The sequence below is a fragment of the Pollicipes pollicipes genome, unplaced genomic scaffold (genome assembly GCF_011947565.3).
Source record: "Pollicipes pollicipes isolate AB1234 unplaced genomic scaffold, Ppol_2.1 Scaffold_4881;HRSCAF=5763_pilon_pilon_pilon, whole genome shotgun sequence".
NCBI lineage: Eukaryota > Metazoa > Arthropoda > Thecostraca > Pollicipedomorpha > Pollicipedidae > Pollicipes > Pollicipes pollicipes.
Genome location: NW_023596576.1, coordinates 29,051,063 through 29,072,643, shown reverse-complemented (window position 1 = coordinate 29,072,643; position 21,581 = coordinate 29,051,063). Strand labels below are relative to the sequence as shown.

The 21,581-nt window shown below is 60.0% G+C and overlaps 2 protein-coding genes across 2 annotated transcripts in view; both read right to left on the bottom strand.

Annotated features, from left to right (window-relative positions):
• The window catches only part of LOC119100225 (proline-rich protein 36), a 48,993-nt gene extending 44,749 nt beyond the window's left edge, over positions 1-4,244 (bottom strand). Inside the window, exons 1-2 of the mRNA XM_037223334.1 lie at positions 4,165-4,244; positions 1,980-4,017 (exon numbers count right to left, since the gene is read on the bottom strand). Coding sequence (XP_037079229.1) covers positions 1,980-4,017; positions 4,165-4,244 — 2,118 coding nt within the window. The remainder of the gene's footprint in view (positions 1-1,979; positions 4,018-4,164) is intronic.
• Positions 4,245-6,679: 2,435 nt separating this feature from the next.
• LOC119101613 (vacuolar protein sorting-associated protein 13A) overlaps positions 6,680-21,581 on the bottom strand; it is a gene marked incomplete at its 5' end in the record, with an annotated part of 57,870 nt that continues 42,968 nt past the window's right edge. Inside the window, 23 exon segments of the mRNA XM_037224994.1 lie at positions 6,680-7,718; positions 8,130-8,256; positions 8,600-8,748; positions 9,223-9,410; positions 9,885-10,005; positions 10,405-10,566; positions 10,965-11,066; positions 11,304-11,397; positions 11,724-11,923; positions 12,321-12,489; positions 12,864-13,015; positions 13,487-13,621; positions 13,926-14,096; positions 14,811-14,996; positions 15,490-15,672; positions 16,180-16,302; positions 16,616-16,762; positions 17,203-17,328; positions 17,529-17,682; positions 17,961-18,148; positions 19,668-19,892; positions 20,414-20,632; positions 21,133-21,244. Coding sequence (XP_037080889.1) covers positions 7,602-7,718; positions 8,130-8,256; positions 8,600-8,748; positions 9,223-9,410; positions 9,885-10,005; positions 10,405-10,566; positions 10,965-11,066; positions 11,304-11,397; positions 11,724-11,923; positions 12,321-12,489; positions 12,864-13,015; positions 13,487-13,621; positions 13,926-14,096; positions 14,811-14,996; positions 15,490-15,672; positions 16,180-16,302; positions 16,616-16,762; positions 17,203-17,328; positions 17,529-17,682; positions 17,961-18,148; positions 19,668-19,892; positions 20,414-20,632; positions 21,133-21,244 — 3,550 coding nt within the window. The 3' untranslated portion in view covers positions 6,680-7,601.

The window sequence follows — 21,581 nt, the reverse complement described above, 5'->3', positions numbered from 1 at the left end:
GAGCACGGCCGCGACCGCAACGTGGCCAGGATCGGGGTTAGATCCGACACGGTCCGAGAGCCGCCGCCGAGCGCAGCCCCGACCAGCAAGTGCCGCCGGGTCGAGGTAATTGGATGCACACTGCGGTCCCGTGCGCTCAAGTCACGGAAGGGGAGGTCTGGATCGACGCGAGCGGCGATGCCGACTTGGACAGCTCACCGCGGACACACGGTGGCGTCGTACTGGGAGAACACCACTGTCCAATGCTGGGAGCGAACCTCGCCTATTGCGCCGCATTGTGAGGCAAAGTTGGTTGCAATCTGAGGACTTTTTCACCGGCGTGTGGTGCCGAACGCTACTAAATACCAGCACACCGCAATGACGGGCATAGTGTGCAACATTTCACAATCACGTGGAGAGGCAGAAATTTTCCGACTGCGTTGGGAAGGCGCTGTTATGAAGTATGTGCCTGGGGAAACTCCACGAGGCACGGAAGGCTCCAGCCATGATCCGATGCGATGTTTTGCTATTTACACCGAGCTCCGGGGTTTACAGGTTTCACAGGGCCTGTTTGCACTGGAACTATCAGATATGGTGCTGATAAATACACGGCACCCGGACGCATTGCGTCATTGACATTTTCATGCTTCAAAGTTCAGCGAGGCGCGGTATTGGCACGACTGGACCGGCTCCTGTGCATTGAGCCTCATTGCTCCAGGGCGCGAGATAGGACACAGTTGGCTGAAGCTACAGTCCGGCACAACTTGGGCCGCCTTACTCTGGCGGCATCAATGTTGCGTTGACAGAACCTTGCTATGGGCGCAGGATTTGTTAAAGCTTATAAATTTTTGCGCATGCGCAGTTAAGTAGTTGATATGCGCATTTGTGGACATGGAGTGAACTTGTCTGAGCTCGCGTGGTTGTCGGTAAAACATTTGTTGACAAGTGCATTAGGCGGGGAAGAACCGCACGAAACCACTATCAAAGAAGATATCCCTTTGCTATTTGGCGTTGGCATGTCACCCGGGCTTGCACGACCGAAACATCCGAGAGTGCATGATTTCACAACGCCGAGGAAAGCCAACGCGTGGCGCAAAGTTGCACAAGTGAAACTGTCTGGACACGAGAGTCACGCCCTGGTCAGTTGCCCAACGCGACCTCCGTGCGGTCCGCCACCGGCGAGGTGACCCGCGCCTGGCGCCGTCGGCTGGGGAAGACCTCCGCGGCACGAACCGCCACACGATTTCGCCGCCTCAGCCTCGGGTTTCGCGCAACCGCAACGCAGTGGCAGCTACGGCAGGCACATCATGCGCGAGGCAGCGGTCGCTCTGCACACAGCTGAAGCTGAACGGGGCGTGAGGCGCTGTGCGCCGTTACCGTCTCCCGGGAAGTCACATGAGTCGCCCTGTTTAGCCGCGATTAGCCACGCCGCGACGTTGATTCCGGTTACGGTCCGACGCGCGCTGTCATGTGCTGATGAATGAACACATAATTTAACGGAGTCGTTCCAGCCGACCGGACCGGGACACATGACAACGGCGCCGGTCGGCAGCGCGGGCGAGCGCGCGCAGCCGGTTCATTAGGGTCTGCCGGTGGACGACAGCGACGTGGCGCTGTGTCCGTCTGTGTTGGATTCGTCATCCGATTGAAAAAGCAGCGGGTCGCATTGTTCCGCCTGTAAGAACTGGGTTGGAAATGGGTCGCCGGTCCCCGAAGCGCAATGTCCGGGATATCCGGCGCCGGCCGGCGCGAGCAGACTGGTGATTCACATGTGCAGGCTGGTGTGGGTCAATACAGCAGCGGGCGGGGCCGCTCGACCGACGGCCCACAGTTTATGCCTCCGCCCGCTGAAGATCCGTTCAGCAACCTCTCTGATCACACAGATCACCACTTCCAACAGCGCGACTTGCCATCGAACCGAATCCGCTGCTCGGACGCGGGCCCGGCCCGGCCGGGCAGCGAGCACGAGGGTGGAGCCGGCGGAGGCTGTAGTCACTCACCTTGGGCAGCTTGCGGCGCAGGATGAGGCCGTCGTCTTCGACGTAGTCTGGCACTTCCTGTCGCCGCGTAAAATTGAACACCATGCTGCTATCTGGCGCCTGGTACCACTTGGGCTTGCTGACCGGCGCGGCGGCCGGCCGGTTCACCGGCGGCGCCTGAGGCGGCGCCTGGGGCGGCTGGGATCGGGTCACCACCGCCGGCACCGGCTTCGAGACTGCCGCAGGATCGGGCCTCGCCGCATGCGCGGAGCTCAGGGTCAGCTTGGGCGCCGGCGCCGGCTCCGGCGCCGCCTGCTCGGTCGGGCGACAGAAGTCGGCCTTCGGCACCGGCTTCAGGATGATGCCCTGGAAGGGTGCCGGCCGAGGTGGCATCGTATCCACCGTCAGCGGCAAGGTCTCCTTCGGCTCCAGCACGGCCTTGCGTGGCGGCAGCGCCGGCGGCGGCACATCCTCCCGTGCCGCCGGCGGCTCCTTCGTCCCGTTCAGCGGAGGCGCGGGCTTGCTCAGCGACGCCGTCTCTTCCAAGTCCTTCTTCTTGAGATACTCAGTGCCAACCACGGCGATCTCCTTCTCCACCACGCTGTTCTTGACGTGGTTGAGTGCGTTCTTGCGCCGGTTGAACTCGTCGCGGTGTTCCACCTTTCGGGTGGGCTTGATGATGCCGACCTGGCGCCGAACCGGGGACGACGTTGGCGACGCCGGCTCCAGGCTCGACTCCCTTGACAGCGGCTTCTTGACCCCGCCGGCGGTCCGCGCCGGGCTGGACGGCAAGGTCGCCTCGGCCGGCGCCGGCGCCGGGGTCGGGGCCGGGGCCGGGTGATCCGCTTGCGAGCCGCCCTGGCGCAGCTGGCTCCAGGAGGTGAGCTTGTCGTGCCGGTCGCCTGCGGAGCCGGCCGGCGCTGTCGCGGGCGAGACCTGACGGCCGCCCAGTGGAACCGGCGGACTGCAAGGCGAGGTGGGCGTCGCGGGTGCCGCCGGAGCCGTAACAGACACGAACGGCTTCAGTGCCGGGCTCCTCACAGCACCGGTCGTCGTCGCCTTGTCACGGATACACGACTTGAGCGACGAGGTGGTAGCCGTCTTCGTCGCCAGGCGTGTGGTCGCCGCCGACGCCGGTCGGCTGGCCGGGGAGGCTCGTCGCGCGGCCCTCTGCCCCGGCCGGTCCATGCCAGTCCGCAGACCCGCCGCACCCTTGGCGTCGCCGGCCGGGCGCGTGCCCACACGCCGCGGGGACGGTTCGAACATCCGCTTGACGGTGCGTACGGTATCGGGCGCTGGCAGTGCGTCCTTCTCGGCGGGCGGCGGGTCCGGTGTCTGCACGGCTTTGTCGCTCGGCGGTACCAGCACGGGATGCGCCGGCGGCCGCGGCCGCGTCTGCTCCACGATGACTATCTTTTCGGTTGCTATCGCCGGCGGCTGTTCCTTCCGGTCGCGCCGCTGCAGCTGCCGGCTTCCATCCGGCGCGACCGCCGCCGGCCGGCCGGAAGCCAGGTCGCCCACAGACTTGGCCCGCTTCATCGAGTCGGGCCGGCCGCGGCCGCGCCCATCCAGGATGAAGCTGTCCGTGACGTCGCCGTTCTGGAAGGCGCCCTCCTGGTCGAGCATGTCCTCGAGGCTGGTGACGCGCCGCAGCGCCGGCCGCCGCACGCCCACCGACTCGCGCAGCGTGATGGAGATATAGCGGTCCTTGAGCCGCGACACGATGCCGGGTCCGTAACGCAGCTCCTCACTGCTGGAGTCCGAGTCGTCCGGCTGCGGCTTGTCGCCACCAGCCGGTCTCAGCAGCCGGTAGGGCCGCATGTGCGCAAGCCGGCTCGGGTTCGTCGCCATCGCCATGTTGGTGCAGGCCACGCTGACGCCCATCTTGAGCTCCCTATTGCGCCATGCGTCGCTGGAGTCTGTGCGGAACTGGCCGCCACTCCGGTCACGCCCCGGCCCAGTCACGATGCCCAGGATCGCGCCCCGCTCCGTGATGTAGCGATCGGTGTGCCCTCCCTCGGTCGCGGCTCCTGTCCAACTGCCGCCGGGCCGCTTGCCGCTCTCGGCGGCCCAGTCCGGCGCAGCACCGGCGCGGCTCTGGCTCTGGGCCGGTCGGCCGGAGCCGGAGCCGCCGGCCGGCCGCTCGCCGGGGACCGGTCTGAAGGGCCGCTCACCGGCTGCTGGCGTGCTCGCCGAGCCCCCCGACCGCGCCGCGGCGCTTCGCTTCTCCAGTAGTTTCTGCTTCCAGGCCGGCACCGGCGCGCGCGCGCCGGCGTCCGTCGCCATGGCCGCGGTAGGCGCGTCACTGGAGCTCACTTCCGGCGTGCGCCGGCCGCCGGCTGGGCGTGTCGGGCCACGGGCCCCCCGTGCGCCAAGCGCAACGTTGGCGCTCCGTCACTACGCTCGGTCCGCGCGCCGCCCGTCCGCGTTGGCCTGTTTGCTGCCACTGCCGACGCGTTCGCCGCTGCTGGTCCGACTCGCTCGCAGGCCAGCTGTCGGGAAACGCGACTGACGCCGGTCGGCGGCGGCGTGCGTCGCGCCAGCAGCGGAGCGTGGCCGCCGCCCAGAGGACGCCGCTCCCGGCAGCCGACTGCCGGCTGCTGCACGCGGCGCCCCTCCCTGCGCCGCTGGCCGTCGTTCAGTCGACGCGCGGCTGCCGGACCGGCCAACGGACGGCGCGGCGCAAGCGCGCTGTGAGACGACCGCGGGCCTGATCGGCGCGGTGCGGTCCGACCCCGCGGCCGACCCGACCCAGCGCGTGAGGCGAGACAGCTATCGGCCGGGCGGATTAGTCCCCGCGCGCACCGAGGTCGCGCCGGATATCTCTATTGCGTCGCCGCCGCCGCACGGCCACCGCCGGACTGACGGTATACAAAGGAGGCGGCGGCCGGTCGACCCGATTGTCGATAACGGCGTGGTATTGATCAGGAGATAGCGGCAATCCTCGCGCGTGCCGACACTACCGACACCTCCCGCCCGCCAGCCCGGCTTCTGTTCCGCTCGCGGGGGAAGACGGGGCGGCGTACGGCTGCGCAGCGTTACGGGCTGAGAAGCCATTATCGCGACGTGAAAGTGCCGTAGGTGCTTCTGTGGCGGCCGTTAGAAGCCGTGGATACGCTCCCGAGATGGTTGGGAGAGCCGTTCCGGACCATTGTTCAGTACGTGATGCTTTATCTTGTCCAGCCAGACAGAGAAGTCCGGATAGGAACGCGTCGTTCTTTCCTCGCTTAGTAGTCGAACAACGTGGTAGGAATGGCGGCTGGGCAGTTTTCATTTGTGTAGGCAATTATGCGGCCATGTTTGCGATCTGAAAATGAGTTGTGCTCCTGTAACCTTAAAATGTTAATGCGGAAACCGACAAACTTCAAACCGATTTTAATTTTGCCTGTGCACTGATGCTTAGTGTTCAGAGATGAAAGTGTTCGGAAATGAGTGTTCGGAATGAGACGCCATACTTTCAACGGCTGCGATCGTCTGAGACCTGGATGCGGCGTGTGGTCCACAAACGATAACCGAGCATACTATATTCGTCACATCGACAGACACTCCCCACACTTTTCAAATAATCCCGGTATAGTGATACAGAGACTCCTGAACACTTGGCCCAGCACACTACAGCGTTAACACAGTACCACCCCTGTTCGTCACACCACCAAAAAACAGACCAAACACAAGCCACATCGCTCTTCGACAGCTCCAACCCGTCCACGTGGCCGAGCGCGGCAAACAAGCCAGATCCGAGGCTGGCCAGCTCCGACCACACAGCGTCCGGCTGATGCGCGTGCTCTGCCGCGGCGCTGGTACCAAGCCGCCTCACTTGCCCTGCCAGAGTCGCTCGGCTCCCCGTTACGCCGTCCTGAGTCACGTGACAACTGCCAAACGGCATGTGACCAGCCATCGTCAACACCGACGGTAAAGACTTAATCCCAGGGCGGAAGAAAAAAGTGCTCACCCGGAACAGCTACCTGACGTTCCAGTTCGGGCGAGGGCAATGCCACTGCAAAAACTAGCTGAACAGATCTGGTCATTTCATGTCTGCTGATCGCTTTCATGCAATTAATCCCCGGTACAAAAACCGCCTAGAAGAGAATCACCGCGATAAAAACGCGCTGAAAGCGGTGCGTGACACACCATCAGGGAAGTGTGGATTGCAGGCCCAGTGACGGGGCGGGCGTTAGATCCGGGAAATTGATATGACAAAATCAACTTACGACAAAATGACACCTGGCTGGAAATTGGCACCAGCCACTGTAACCCACTCTGGAGGCCGATCGTTGCATGGCGACAAGAGGATCAACTGCGCAGATTAAGTGGCTGACACGTGACAGACGTCAAAGTCTCACACGGAACCGATCAGTAATCGCGCTTTCCCCGACTGATGAACTCCATCGTCGTCACGGACGGCCAGCACAGACGCCGTGACGTCGACGAGGGTGACGTGACGTCACGGTCGAGGTTGGCCGGCGGCCGGTGGCGCGGCGGCCGGGCCGTCACGGTCGAGGTTAGCCGGCGGCCGGTGGCGCGGCGGCCGGGCGCGATCGGCTCCCGCTGCGCTCCGCGATAACACAGACAAGGCCTGACTAGACACTGAGATACACCGTGGAACGGGGCTGATACGAGCGGTTTCCGTGTGCCCGCCGCGCCCTGGCGCTGCCGTTATCGGCCGCGCCAGCACTGGGCATTCGCACTCACAGGACGCCACGTCTTCCCATCCCCCCCCCCCCCCCCCCCCACACAGCATTACTGCGATGAAGCCTCGCATCCGATCAGCAAGGTATAGAATACACACTTAGCCCGGGAGTTCAGCCGCGAACTTCACGCCGACAAATGGCTCGCAAACGGTGTAAAACCTGTCCAATACATGGCCCACTGCTTTTCCGAGAGAACAAAGTAGCATACCCTTCGCGAAGACAAATCGGAAACACAATGATAACGCATCCACAAGCATTCCGACGAAAGGCGAAGACGCCGCAAAAATAGACTCCCAGATAAATGTCCCCAATAAACCGGTATCATATGACAAACGTCTGTACGCATAAACACTGCCGATGCAGCACAAACAGCCTACCGGCTGCACCACTCTGCCTGACCACGGCATGACGTCACAGACGCCCTCTGACGATATCAAGAGCGTCAGTGAGAGGGCCGCTTATTATCATGTCCCGTCTGCCGACACAACATTCGTGCCAGCCCTCCCTTTCTACTTCAGCGTTCCGATGATTTCGGACTCCAAATCCGGTGCTAGGTAACTTCGACCATAGACCCAGCGCGCTCGACACTGCGGTTCACGCCGGATGGGCCGTACCGGAGGCCGCGAAACGCCCCTCAGAGATCACACAGGCCGGCATGGAGACCGCACGGCTGATCCGGCCAACGACGGGCTCGTCCAGAACACCCGACTCGCTCGCTGGCCATACCACAAACGTCTGTGATTTCGTCGCATGCTCAGTCCGTGATACCGCTATGCGATGTTCATCACTGGCCCAAACAGGCAAACGAGAAAAACCTGGAAGGATATTGACATCATGTCGAGGGGACAGGAGCGTGTGCGAGGCGCAGAAGAGAAGGCATACAAGAGGACAGAACCCGATTACCCGCGGGATGGTGACAGACTTGCTTCCGGCGCGGTGGACCGCCAGTGAGCTACCACATGCCGAGCACTAGCGCGCGCTCGATCTTGTTCTGCAGCCACTGGAGCAGCTCGATGTCCTCGGACTCTAGCTCGCGTCGCTCCACCCGGAACCAGTCATGGCCGTCACTCTGAAACAGCGTGCACGAGTTCGTCTGGCGTCGTCGACAGCTAGAGCGCCGGACGACGTGCGGCCAGGCGCAGAGGACAGGGGCAGACAGTCGTCTACCCGTGCAATGGAGATCACGGAGGACTAAAAAAGCTACCATTCACGATATGGTCAGCTCATAATGCAACATACACATTTTCAGCACGAATCGCAAAGGCTATACTTGAAACTATGACTCATGAACACCCCTAAGGAAATGCTTTCTTCCGGGCATCTCATTCACGGATATGCAAGACAGGTCTACAGTATGTATATACAATGAAGGGCAAGTAGCACACCGCAAAGATATTCGCAATGGCACAAATATTCATTTAACTCTCTGAAACGACCTGAAGACAAGATCCCCCCGTCGGCGACCGTCCCATCTACCCACCTTCCTGAGCTTGAGCACGAGCTTGTTGTCCTCGACGCGCGGCACGCCGTCCAGTTCAGCCACCTCCACCGACCAGTCCAGGTCCCAGCCGGCCCACAGTCGGTTCGACTGCAGCAGCAGAACGTGTCTGCCGACGGGACGTTAGCAGGTGATCACCAGCCGCTCGAGCTCTTTAGCTAACAACGCCATGACAAAAACGCACGTACGTTTTGTTGACATTTGACCATGCCGAAACCTGCCTGTTTAGAAATTGCAGCATTACTGTACATTTTAGTGTTTGTGAATTGCACATGCACAACATGATTCCCTTAGCCCATATGTATCTGTAGAGGTTACTGACGTCGCTAAACTCTACTGCCATCGTGATCTGGACGTACACATGCGTGACTGCATATCGACAACACCATGCTTTCTCCAGACGGCCGCCCTCAACAGCCCCCCCCCCCCCTCCGATGCGGCGGCCTCCTCACCGGTCCGTGACCAGGCAGATGTCGCTCCTGTCGGAGGCGCTGAGCGCCGCGTGGGCCAGGTATACATCCGTCCTGGCCAGCCGACCTTCGCACACCGAGCCCAACAGGTACTGACCGCGCGCCGCGTACGGGGAGAACGGCCGCACGCCCTGCCAGGCCAGCCGCCAGGTCAGGCCAGGTCAGGTCGGCGTGGGGCCGCGGAACGGGGTCAGTGGACCGCGCCGGCGGGCGGTGGCAGGCGACCGCGCCGGCTGACCGCGGAGACGGGGTAAAAACAACCGGCCGGCCGGATGGTGGGGGCGGCGGCCGCGGCACCCCACAGACGCGACGCAGACGAGACGGCCGTGGCCAAGCCTGATCAGCGGCGCGCGCGTCAACAGCGTGCCACTGGTTCACGGCCTATGCTTAATAGATACGCGAGCAATGGCTGGATCATAACGGCGATAAACGACAAGCCGCGATCCCACCCACGACCTAGACCCCAGAACGACGTCGCAGCACTATGGCCGTCGTTCATCAGCTGACAACTGACCACTGCACAATCAAATGACACACGTCACACCACATGCAGTTGTGCACGGTGACCGGGCGGCGGTCGAGCTCCGTCCGACAGGCGGCCGCACCGTGTAGGGGTTGACGTGGCGCGGCAGCCTGGCTCGGATGACCTGCTCGCCGAGCTCGACGGCGCGCGACACGCCGTCCATGGCCATAGCCACCATGTCCAGCACGCCGCCGGCCGGCTTGGTCAGCAGGCCCAGCAGGCCACGGCCCACGCCGCAGAAGAAGCCCTCCACGCCGCCGTCACGACTACCTGCGGGTCAGGTCAGGTCAAGTCAGGTCAGCTGAGAGCTGCGAGGAAGCAAAGCTGGGCAAAGCGGGGTAAGACAGACGATGGGGCGGGGCAAAATGGGTGAGGTACGGACGATTTCGAAGATATCACACGAAAGAGTTATACAGGCTGTCGGCTGAGAGATAGCTCCAGTCGGGTGCACAAGTAGCTTGCCCCACTCCTTGCCAACACTCGTATGATCTTCAGTATGGGACTGAGATCGCGACAACACCTGTACAGATAAACCAAAACATTAGCCACTGTCTTAATCGTCAGCCGATATGGTCAACTGACAATTTGCTACACGCCTGCCGAAAATCGGGCCTACCCCCATCAACAATATCGAAAGACGCCAGTCACTCCAGAATGACAATCAATGAGAAGAACACCTAAGAAAAACCGCCTTTTACCGCAGCCTCACTCTCAACCCACCGCCGTCTACCACCCCGCGCGAACCTCTGTACGGGTGCATGACGAGCCCGGCCAGGCCCAGAACGATGCCCATGACGAAGGTCCTGCCAGCCACCAGCAGAGCTTCCGGCAGGCCAGCTCGCTGGTTCATCCAGATCCTCCGTTTCTGCGGGCGACATCAGAAGGCTGTGACGGACGCAGAGGGGTGGGGGGGCGGCGACACAGTACACGTGAAAACCGCTACACGCAGCCAGACCAGCTACACACACACCAGGACCACGTGCCTGCTGTGGGCGTAAACGAAGTAATCTAGTCCTGCCACGTCCTCCACATTCATCCACTTGCAGCCCTTCAGCGATACTTTTCATTCGTGTCTTCGCTGTAACCCCAATCACCTACAGTGCTTATCCTGCCCACTCCCCGCGTTGCTAACACACCCACACACAAAACACACCCACCCACACCCACACCCACGCCCACATCCAGTTCGTAGTTCCCTGGCGCGGACCCACCACCGCGCGTAGCGCGCCTCCCATTCGTGTATGGCTCCCGGCAGACGTCTCACCCGTTTGTAGTCCTCGTCGAAGCTGAGCACGGAGAGCATGTTGCCGAGCGACTCTGTCAGCAGAGAAACGGAGGTGGCGGCGCCGCCCACCACGTGACCGAACAGGCTCTGAGCGCCACGCGCCACGCCTTCGGCGAACTCCTCCGGACCGGACATGGCACCCTGGCGGTGGAGAGTGGAATAACAGCGGTACGGCGGTGTTGGCAAGCCAGAAAAGTATGAAGAACCAGGCACGACCGGATACCGAGTGGAGCTTGACCATACCTGACAAGTTTTGTGCGGGGAGATTTTGTCTCAGATACAAACAAGATAAGAACAAAAGGTATTCAAGACGCGAAAACGTCTTTTGAGTGCATAACGCTCGCAGCATGGGAGACCTAGTCCGGTGCCAGCACACATGTCCTGCTGTACATAGAAAGGCATGCCCCTGAAACGGAATAACTCGCCTCTGACCCCTCTATAAACCGCCCGCCAGCACAAAGTAAATTATCGAACCCCGAATCCCAAAGGAACAACATTCACCTAGCGATATCGTGCAGACAAGGACGAAGGGCACCCACCAGGTAGGGCTCGTAGAAGAAGTCTGATACGCCTTGGGCAAAGTCCTTGATCAGTCCGTACGGATTTCCCAGAACATCTAGCCCCAGGATCAGGACGTACACCTGAAACGAGACGGTGTGAAAAATCATCGGCACGAGCACATGTTACCCCAAATGTTACGACCTACCCCAAACCCGCTATATGCGACGAGATTACAACAACAAAGTGGAGCTCGACCCTCTTGTCCATGCGTTTACTGTGCAAACATTTACGCTCGCCACTTAGATGAGGTAGGAAGTCCGGTCAATTCTGTTCGATTACGCGTTTACGGACGACCACACGCCTTGGCCGTGACGAACCTCCTGCAGCAGCTGGTACTTGTAGTGGTTCTTCACCTCCGAGAGGAGGTCCGCCGGGGAGAGGGAGATGCCACGACGCTCGAAGTAGCCTAGCCTGGCGACGGCGCAGCAACGCATCATGGTATTATACATCAGCACACGATCAGCATACGGACGCATCTGAGGACTCCGCGGCATGATATCTATACTGATAATGTGCTACGTTATTATCAGGGGGAGAAAACACACAATCCCCCAAACAATGAACGTTGCCATCATTGCTGCATATGCATGGGACAGCTCAAGTCCGACTCTTATAGCTGGTAAGTACATCCATCATCTGAGGAATTCAGCTCGAGCGCTCGCTTACATCCAAAAGCGTCTCACACCCGCATCGCAGCCGGGGCTCCCTGTTTGCACCGGCTGTGGCGGGCGTCTCACTTGAGCTCCGCCTCGGTGACCTCGGTGACCGGGGCGCCGACGCTCTCAGCCAGGAAGCCGAGCAGGTCCCGCTTCCAGGCGGCCTGGTCAGGTGGCGGCCCACCCACCAGCGGCGCCCCCCGCGGCGAGAACGAAAACGACAACTTAAGCGGCGACAGGTGCACGAACTCAATGATGGCCCGCTCCAGACGCGTCAGCGACTGAAACAGACGACCAGGCGGGGTCGGTGGAGGATGAGAGCAGAAGGATGTCGTAAGAGAGCTGGACAACAGCACACGGCGGACCCGTCATTCTCACTTCTCATGTGTGAAAGACAGCGGAAGCATCGGCATGTAACCGTATAATATACAGTTGGATTATTTAGAGGGACTTAGAGGGACGCTATATGCACGGATTCGCCACTGATGCATACCGGTCAAAATCATTCAACAAAAATATTGATGCCCTGTTAGCATATTTGAAACATATTTCCTCAACATGGCAGTTGGAACTGGCGAGGACGCGTCGACGAGACATGACGTCACCGGCTCACATGCGACGTAACACAATCACCACGCCGTGCCCACCGCCAGATGTCGGTGACCTCAGCCCACCTACCGGCGACTTGGTTGGGACCAGCGGCTGGTGGGCGGCCGAAAGGTCCTGGACCAGTCCAATCTGGCTGGTCGGGGGCGGCGGCAACAGCGGCACCACCAGGTCGAACATCGACACCAGCAGGCCCTTGTCGAGTTCCAGAGAGAACTCCTGCACCAGGATCTTCAAGTGCCTATCACATCAGAGACACGCAGCGTTTCGCATAAGGCTGGTGCAGATAGTCCCTATGACGTCAACGCTTATACTTGAGAGAGCCCCCTGGTTCACTATCTACATGACTCAACTTGAGAAACTTGGTGGACAACAAACACCGCCTGGCCAATCCGTGGTCTAAAGTTAGAGAGTTCAACATCCCTGGCGAGACCTGGGGCACCTCTTCCGAGCCGACCCTGGCCTGAGGTTGAGTGACACCTCCTCCGAGCCGACCCTGACCTGAGGTTGAGTGGCACCTCCTCTGAGCCGACCTTGACCTGAGGTTGAGTGGCACCTCCTCCGAGCCGACCCTGACCTGGGGTTGAGTGGCACCTCCTCCGAGTCGTCCCTGACCTGAGGTTGAGTGGCACCTCCTCCGAGCCGTCCCTGACCAGGGCGCACGCCTCCAAGAACGGCGCAACGCCGTGCTTCTCGGCCACGCGCCACGGCGGCGCCACCCGGTGCAGCACCACCGGGAACACAGACCCCGGGATCTGGCAGTCGATCTGGTGAGGACCACGGCTCGTCAGCACGGTAGCGGGAGGGGGTACGCGATGGAATACCACCGGGAACACAGAGCCCGGGACCTGGCAGTCGATCTGGTGGGGACCACGACTCGTCAGCACGGTAGCACGGTGGCAGTGAGACAGTCATCCTGCCGAGTTGTGCTCGATAAGTGTTGCAGCATGTCAGCACAACATTTCATCAGCGGGAATGTCGGAAATGTTGCTAATATCAAAGTATCATGAAATCCAAAATTTACACTTGAGACAAGCACCGCCACAAGAACTGTAGGAAAATTATCTACTTAAAAAGAGGTAAGAGAATTGCAGCGCCTGTCAACACCTGAACCAGCACGGCAAAACATCCAACCAACAAAGCCTGACTTGACCACCCTGACACCACGGCTCACCGATACGGCCCGGCCCCGGCGCAGTCTGACCGGCCGCCGGCCCCACCAGCGGCAGCAGCCGTACCTGCGGCCGGTGCAGCCGGAAGTGGACATAGCGCAGCGTGGCGGAGCGGCGGTAGTGGACCCAGATGGCGGGCCGCTGCGTGCGCCGCAGCCGGCCGTAGAACGGCCGCGTCATCTGCATTTTGGCCAGGTCCACCTGGCGGCGACCGCCGGAAGCCATGGCCACGGAGCCCATACACTGACAACGGACACTGGACGCCGACCAAAGCGTCGATACTTGTTTTGGCTTTGGAAAATGGCCGGATAAAGGAGTTTTACTGACGTTGAGGTATCTCTGAGCAATGCAACAGCCATGTGGACCACGACGGCGACTTTATCGAGGCCATCTTGGTATATCCAAAGCATGTCAGAAAGTTATACACATCAACGATTTGTACAGGCTGAGAGAATCCTTCAAATAGGTATCTGTCACCGTTAGCACCTCCCTGGCACCAACTTGCCTCGATGTACTCCTTCATGTTGGCCCTGGCGATGTCGTTGTTGTGTTTGTCCTCGATCCAGGCACTCATTTCCAGGTTGAGCGGCTTCCAGTTGTCATGGACGCACACGTGCCAGGCAGCCGGCGCCGAGCGCATGCTGGCGTACAGCAGCTCCTGGCGTCCGGCCGTCACCTGGCGGGCACGGCACACTTCACGGACAAGCTCCACTTCACTTCGCTTCACCTCACTCCACTTCACTTCACGGATCACGGTCGGGGGGCATCTCAAGGTCACGATAGGGGCAAGGTGTCGTGGTGAGGTCAGGGCGCTTCATGGTTGGAGCATGAGTCACGGGTCGCCTGACAGTCAAGGCAGGGTTCAGGGGTCACCTGAAGGCGAGGGCTTGCGTAAGGGTTGCCTAAGAACAAAGCACCCTACGGTCGTGTCAAGTAAGAGTAGGAGCAGTACCTACGAAAACGAGTCGGAGGTGATATGCCAGTCTGAGCATGGGTCAAGGCTTACGTAGCAATCGGATAAATAACGCGCCGTCCGGATGCACGTCGTAATAACGCGAAGGTCACAGTACGGGCGAGGGGAAGTCTACGGTCACGACATGGACGAGTCACCAACCGGCGCAATCCACCTATTGACGTAAAGCACTGCCATAGGAAAACACGCCTGATGCTTCCATTGATACACAACTTTGTCAGCACGTACGCCATAACATTACGGCAGTGAAATACAACATACGTCCCCTCTCTGCTGACTTGGAGAGCTCAGAAACAGTAACACGATCACCGCAGCAACGCAAGGTCATATATCACAAGCAAGGTTACGCCAACCTCGGCCAGATCCTGGTCACCCCTTAGTTCCCCTAACTCCGCTGCGATCGTTACTCCACCGTACCAGCGACAGTCCAGCGGCGCGCAGCGAGAGGAACAGCTCGAGTCGTGCGCGCTCGCCGTCGACACGCTGGCGCACGCGCACCGCCTGCCGCTCATCCTGGGTAAAGAGTAGCGCCCGCTGCGCGCCGACCATGTAGCTCACCCAGAAGACGGTGGTGCGGTCCCGGCGCGTGCGGGGACGCAGCATCTGCGCGAAGGGGCGGGTCCGTGAGAGATAACGGCGGACGGCAGCAGCGACGGAGGCATCGGCACATTTTCTCTCTACATGCGAACAACCATCTGCTCGACGGATTAATAGCCCATTTACACTCGCACCTGCATTACGTTCAAACAAAAAGACCGACAACGCCAGCATGCCGGTGGCTGTCGCAGAGGCAGCTGTGGTGGCAAGGTGTCGAGTAAACGTACTGCGACACAGGGTACCCCAGCTGCACCATAGTATGGCCCGACCACCGCCTCACCTGTCTATGTGCCACCTCTGACGCCTGCTCGCTGGTCTCTGTGTCGCTGTCGCCGGTGCTGCTGTCGCCTCACCTGTCTGTGTGCCGTCTCTGACGCCTGATCGCCGGCCTCTGTGTCGCTGTCGTCAGTGCTGCTGCAGTCCCACCTGTCTTCGGGCCACCTCTGACGCCTGCTCGCTGGTGCCCGTGTCGCTGTCGTCAGTGCTGCTGCCGCCTCACCTGTCTGTGGGCCACCTCTGACGCCTGCTCGCCGGTCTCTGTGTCGCTGTCGTCGGTGCTGCTGCCGCCGCCCACCGAGGCGCGGGGCGTGCTGTTGAGCGAGCGGCGCAGTCTGGAGGAAAGCCGTGCCAGTCGGCTCTCCTTCACTGTGTGCAGGGTCAGCGGCGCCTCGCCGAATCCGTCCTGTACAAAACCCAGGTGACAGGCGTCCGTAGTGCGGCACAAACGGCAGGCGGCCAGCCGAGCACCATTATACGTGGGCAGAACACCCGACACGAGCAGCCGCCGTGGAGCACTGCCATTTTCGAGCCAGGAAACCAGCAGGAGCCAGAATGTGCCTCGAATTTCAACAAATATCTCAGGATCCGATCACAGGGTCCCATTAGCATAGGGCTCTATGGGATCCTGGATCCACCTTTGGGATCCAGGCACACATCTGCCTCCGACGAACGTACATTGGTATTTGCATTTGCGAGAATACAAAGAGATCTTAGGAAGCGTGGACCTTCTTCTCTCTCATAGACGATACTTTATTGGCCATCTCTAACCATTACAGGTTCCTCTGAAGACTACATGGTATCCCTGTCAGGCACACGCGAGACATCAGGCCAGCACAAGCACAGGTCATCACGCCAGCACAACGGTCAAGCCCCTCGGCCCTCCCCGGCGCTCCTCCACCTGCATACAGACCTTCTCGATCACAGCGGCCATGTCGACAGCCTTGCTGTTGTAGGCGTTCCACAGCAGCTGGCGCTCAGCCGTCGGGTCATCCCACGTGTACAGCATCGACTGGTAAGGGCCCAGCAGCATTACCTGCACCCACGACAGGCCCAGTGAGAGACAACCAAGTGCCAATTACTCAGTCATTGTGTACCCAAGTATGCGATCTGGCAATCTTGATGATGATAGATACAACCTATTCCGTGTAAGGGAGTGAAAGTTTATTTCGTAAACACATTCGACAGTACACCCTAACTTTCCCGACTACTTCCGATTGATATTGTCATACCAACATAAGCCATATTAACCGTAGCCCCTGGCAACAGCGCTTACAGGCCCTTTCATCAGGTACGGCATGGCGCGTGAGGCTCTGATGGCAAGTGGCCGCCCACAGCAGCACGCTGACCTGCCCGGACGACTTCTGGTGGAACTTGAGGAAGAGATCGTCGCAGAGGTTCTCCAGTCGGACGGGAGCGTCGCCGGCCGAGTACGGCTCGAAGCTGACCAGGAACGGGCTCTCCACACCGCCGGTCACCTCCACCACCAGCGCCGACTGGCGTCGGCCGGCCGGCCCCACATCGATCAGAACAGCACGCAGCGAGGGCGGGGGAGCGGCGACTGCGCGACAGGCTACGGTGGAGTATTCACACACCCGACGCTCAGAGAATCAAACGCCCAGCGTGAGACGGCAGGGTAGCACGCATTGATGCCGAACGGACGGCGGCCACGAGAGGTGACACATGACCGTCGCCACCACCACCCTGCCCACCTTAGGGCGTTTGGGCATGGTATGCAAAAATGCCGACAATACCAGTGAGTGGGAAACAAAGTATGACTAAACCGTATATTCATACCCTCGGGAGAAACTCCAAAACACAATCGAACATTCTAGCATCCTGCTGCAATCATTTAAATTTCACAACCCTGGTCATAAAGACACAGGTGACTTCAGCGGCCCCCTGTCTCTGACGTCACTCCTATGGCGTCACTCACGCCGCCCGCCATGCGCAGGGTGGTCTGGTGCTGCGTGATGATGGAGAACCATTGTGACGTTACACGCGAGTCGCGGTACTTGATACTCAGACGGAGGCTGTTGGTGGCCGGCCAGAACGCAGACACCTGCAGAGGCGCGCAGAATACAAACAAGTGTGACGTCATTGACCCGCAAACTTGTCAATGACGACGCATGTGAGCGGTTCCTACAGCACCCTTCAAGACACGCCCTCTTGAATGTCTAGACGCGCTCTATCGAAGCAACATAGGCACCGCAATGCTGGTGCTCGCTGTGATATGCCTGCGGATGGCGCTCCCGGGCCTACCTGGCGTGGGGCCATGTCCAGCCAGAGGTCGGCCGATTCGTCCTCTTCCATGTACATCAGCTGGTGGCGGCTGTTGTTCTGCAGCATGAAGTACGGCTTGAACGTGATGATCTTGGTCGGCAGAAGGTGCGACAGCGACACGGACATCAACACTCTGCCGACAGGCGTGAAGGGCATCACTCACCGGTTGTTTGCACTGTTCTGACCGCTGAGTTATGACGTCTGTTCCGTTCTTTCTGGGATGCTCCGAATCCGTCCTCTATACCGACAAAAACTATATAGCATAAGACAAACTGAATGATTGCATTTTAAAGGCTATCTATCAGGCGGCTTGTACCGAACTCTGCTCCGCGTCCATGGAATCCGGTAAAAACCAGTGACCGCACGCGCCTCTCCTCCACTACAGCGAGCGCAGCTGCTCCCGCCACCGACCTGTAGCGTTTGTGTCGCTCCTTGTCGCGGCAGACCACAAGACCGGCCGTCTCCACAGCGCTGACGCTGAACGGCGGGCTCCATGGCGACTGCTGCACGCTGAGGCGCAGCTTGGAGGAACCGCGCGGCCGGAACAGCACTGGCTCCTCCGACGGCACCGACTCCAGCGCAGACGAGCACGACGAACACTGGCGGCACCGGCGCGCCACGACCGTCAGCGGCATGCGCGAGAGATGGAGGGGTCAGAGGGTGCGCGAGTGGCCGAGGGGGTCTGGGCGTACGCGAGCGATGGAGGGGGCAGGGCGTGCGCGAGCGTTGGAGGGGTCAGGGCGTGTGCGAGCATTGGAGGGGGTCAGGGCGTGCGCGAGTGGTGGACGGGGTCAGAGCTGTGCCAGGTTGCCGCTGCGGTGCCCGGCCCTGCTACGTCGCCCACCTCACGACAGGGCTGCCCCGGCCCCAGACGTCCGCTCTCGAACACCGGCACGATCACCCCTGACCAAATCAGGCGGAATCTGACCGGACGGGGTCCGACCACACGGGGCCAGGTCACAAAGAACCGGAACAGATCGAACCACACCGGGCCAGGTCACAAAGAACCAGAACAGATCGAACCACACCGGGCCAGGTCACAAAGAACCAGAACAGATTGAACCACACCGGGCCAGGTCATAAAGAACCAGAACAGATCGAACCACACCGAGCCAGGTCACAAAGAACCAGAACAGATCGAACCACACCGGGCCAGGTCACAAAGAACCAGAACAGATCAAACCACACCGGGCCAGGTCATAAAGAACCAGAACAGATCGAACCACACCGGGCCAGGTTACAAAGAACCAGAACAGATCGAACCACACCGGGCCAGGTCACAAAGAACCAGAACAGATCGAACCACACCGGGCCAGGTCACAAAGAACCAGAGCAGATCGAACCACATCGGGCCAGGTCACAAAGAACCAGAACAGATCGAACCACACCGGGCCAGGTCACAAAGAACCAGAACAGATCGAACCACACCGGGCCAGGTCACAAAGAACCAGAACAGATCAAACCACACCGGGCCAGGTCACAAAGAACCAGAACAGATCGAACCACACCGGGCCAGGTTACAAAGAACCAGAACAGATTGAACCACACCGGGCCAGGTCACAAAGAACCAGAACAGATCGAACCACACCGGGCCACGAAGACTATTGCACCGGTCTGCGCATCCGTTAAGGAAGGTATAGCGACACAAAACCAACCGCGATGGCGGCAAGTCAGTGACAGTAGAAAACGCTGCCACTCGCCTCAAACCATACCAGTTTGCTCGTAACGCTGATGTCATCATCATACCTGACAACATACGAGCTTAGCCGAGCATCACGAAAAGGCGCTTGGCGGAGAGCCCGATGAAATCAGCCGGCCTCAGATAAGCAAAGATCCTCAGATAAGCCTTGGCCTCATGACAGACAGGTGGCGACTGAGACCCGATGCGCGCAGTATGGATGGTGGACAGGGGCACAGATACACAGAACACTTGAAAAGATAACAAGCCGAGGGCATTCACCCGACGCATTTTAAGGTAGCCTCACTATCCTGTATGCTCATACCAGCTGGCCTGTCACCATCATCAGCTTGAGAGAGTGATGTGCTTGGCCACGAAACTGGCACGCGCATTAAGGCAGCCTAAGTCCGTTGCTGACCTGTGATAGGCTAGACACTGACCTTGACCCTGAGCGGTAGGCCGGTCTTGTTCACCAGCCAGTACGGCACGCCCAGGTACAGCTCCATGACGGTCGGCTCCGGGCGACGCAGTTCTAACGTCAGCTTCCCGGCGTTGTCGCTAGATGGGTCTGACCGGTCGGCGGCGACCGTTATGGTGGCGCCGGTGCGCAGCTCAGCAGACAGCTCCAGACGGCCTGACCAGCGCGAGCCACGATACCCAGCCAGCTGACGGCGACCAGAGGACCAGTGATGCCAATGCCTTGCAAGGGCGTTGCTCACGAACCTTCTACATGTTGCTATCTGCCGTGTTTGCGTCGTTGCAAACCATGACCGTCGCGTATCCATCGCATTCTCGGCGCCAGGACCGAGTGTCCCGATTGCATCGCTGTATCTGAATCATCTGGCGACGTTTTAACATCGGTGTATCTGAATCACCCGGCGACGTTTTAACATCGCTGTATCTGCATCATCCGGCGACGTTTTAACATCTGCACGCCCGTACTGCCCACTCCATCAGCATCGCTGTATCTGCATCATCCGGCGACGTTTTAACATCTGCACACCCGTACTGCCCACTCCATCAGCATCGAGCATGTCCATCCCGTCTAACCAGCGCCCTGCGCGCCCGCGCCGTCCGCCTCGTTTGCAGCCATCCGCAGCCGCGCCGTCCCCGCCATTTTCGCTACCCCCGTACTCCTTCCGCACCATCAGCGTCCCCGCCTACCCGTCCCACCGCTGTCCCGTACCTGTACGGCGACGTCCTGCTTGGTGGCGGGGTCGAGCGAGGTGAGCCGCAGGGTGCCGCCGGCCGGCACGCCGTACTCGCCCACCAGCGCGGCCGTCGGCAGGTTGTTGTGCACGATAACGGCCGGCTGCAAACGCACCGTCATGACCGGCATGCCGCGCTCGTCGGCCGCCTCCGAGCCGGCCGCCAGGCTGTCCGGCGGCTCGCGCGCCACTGTCACCTGACGACGTGGGCAGGCCGGATCAGAAGGGGGGGCGGGGGCGGGGGCGGGGGCGGGGGCGGGGGGGGGGGGCTGGCTGCGAGCCCGGTTCACTAGCTGACGACTCTCATACACACCAGTTATAACGGAGCGGAGATGACACTTAGGACTATAGCCATGTCACGGTCGGAGGGGTCACAAGCTTCCTGGGCGATAGCTACGGCTACGGCTGTGACTATGACTCATAAATGTGTTCACATTTAAAGCGAAGGACCGAATGTCAAACAACACATGGGCTTGCAACGATTTTTCATAGCCCGTCAGCGGTTTTTGGAAGTGCAAGCGTTTCGCCGAGAGGCGGCAGAAACACTGAGCGCTGTGTTCCAGCCGGAGATCCACAGCTCCACTCCTGCCCCTGGTGACGCCTGCATCACCATTGGTGCCAGCTGCCGCCACTCGAGTAGACCGGCGATACCAATCTCGCTCGTGACTTCTTGCCAAGTGCGGTCGCTTTCTCTCACCTGGGCGACCACCTTGTAGCCGTGACCGGAGCTGGGGTCACAGCGGATGAAGTGCGGTCCCGGCTTCTTGACCATCTCCTTCCACCAGATTGCCTCGTTGCTCACGTCGTGCCTAAGGGAAGGAATGCGAAAGCGGTCCAGGCGGAGACGTGGAGGAAGCTCTGTCAGCAGGCTTTAAATTCGTCAGGTAAAATAAGAAAACATGCAAGACACATAGCACCTTCTGCACTTAATCTCAGCGTTTGTTGACATCATGATGTGTTGACAACACAAACACCGGCTGCATCAGAACAATTATTGTAATCAATACCGAAAGCAAACGTATATATCTTCCATGACACAATTCCCATAATATTATAAACGTAACAGCAACAAAATGCAGCAAGCTGCCCTCAAAAGCTGACATTCGGACGGGTGCAAATTCAAAATCGTTACCTTATCATATCAGC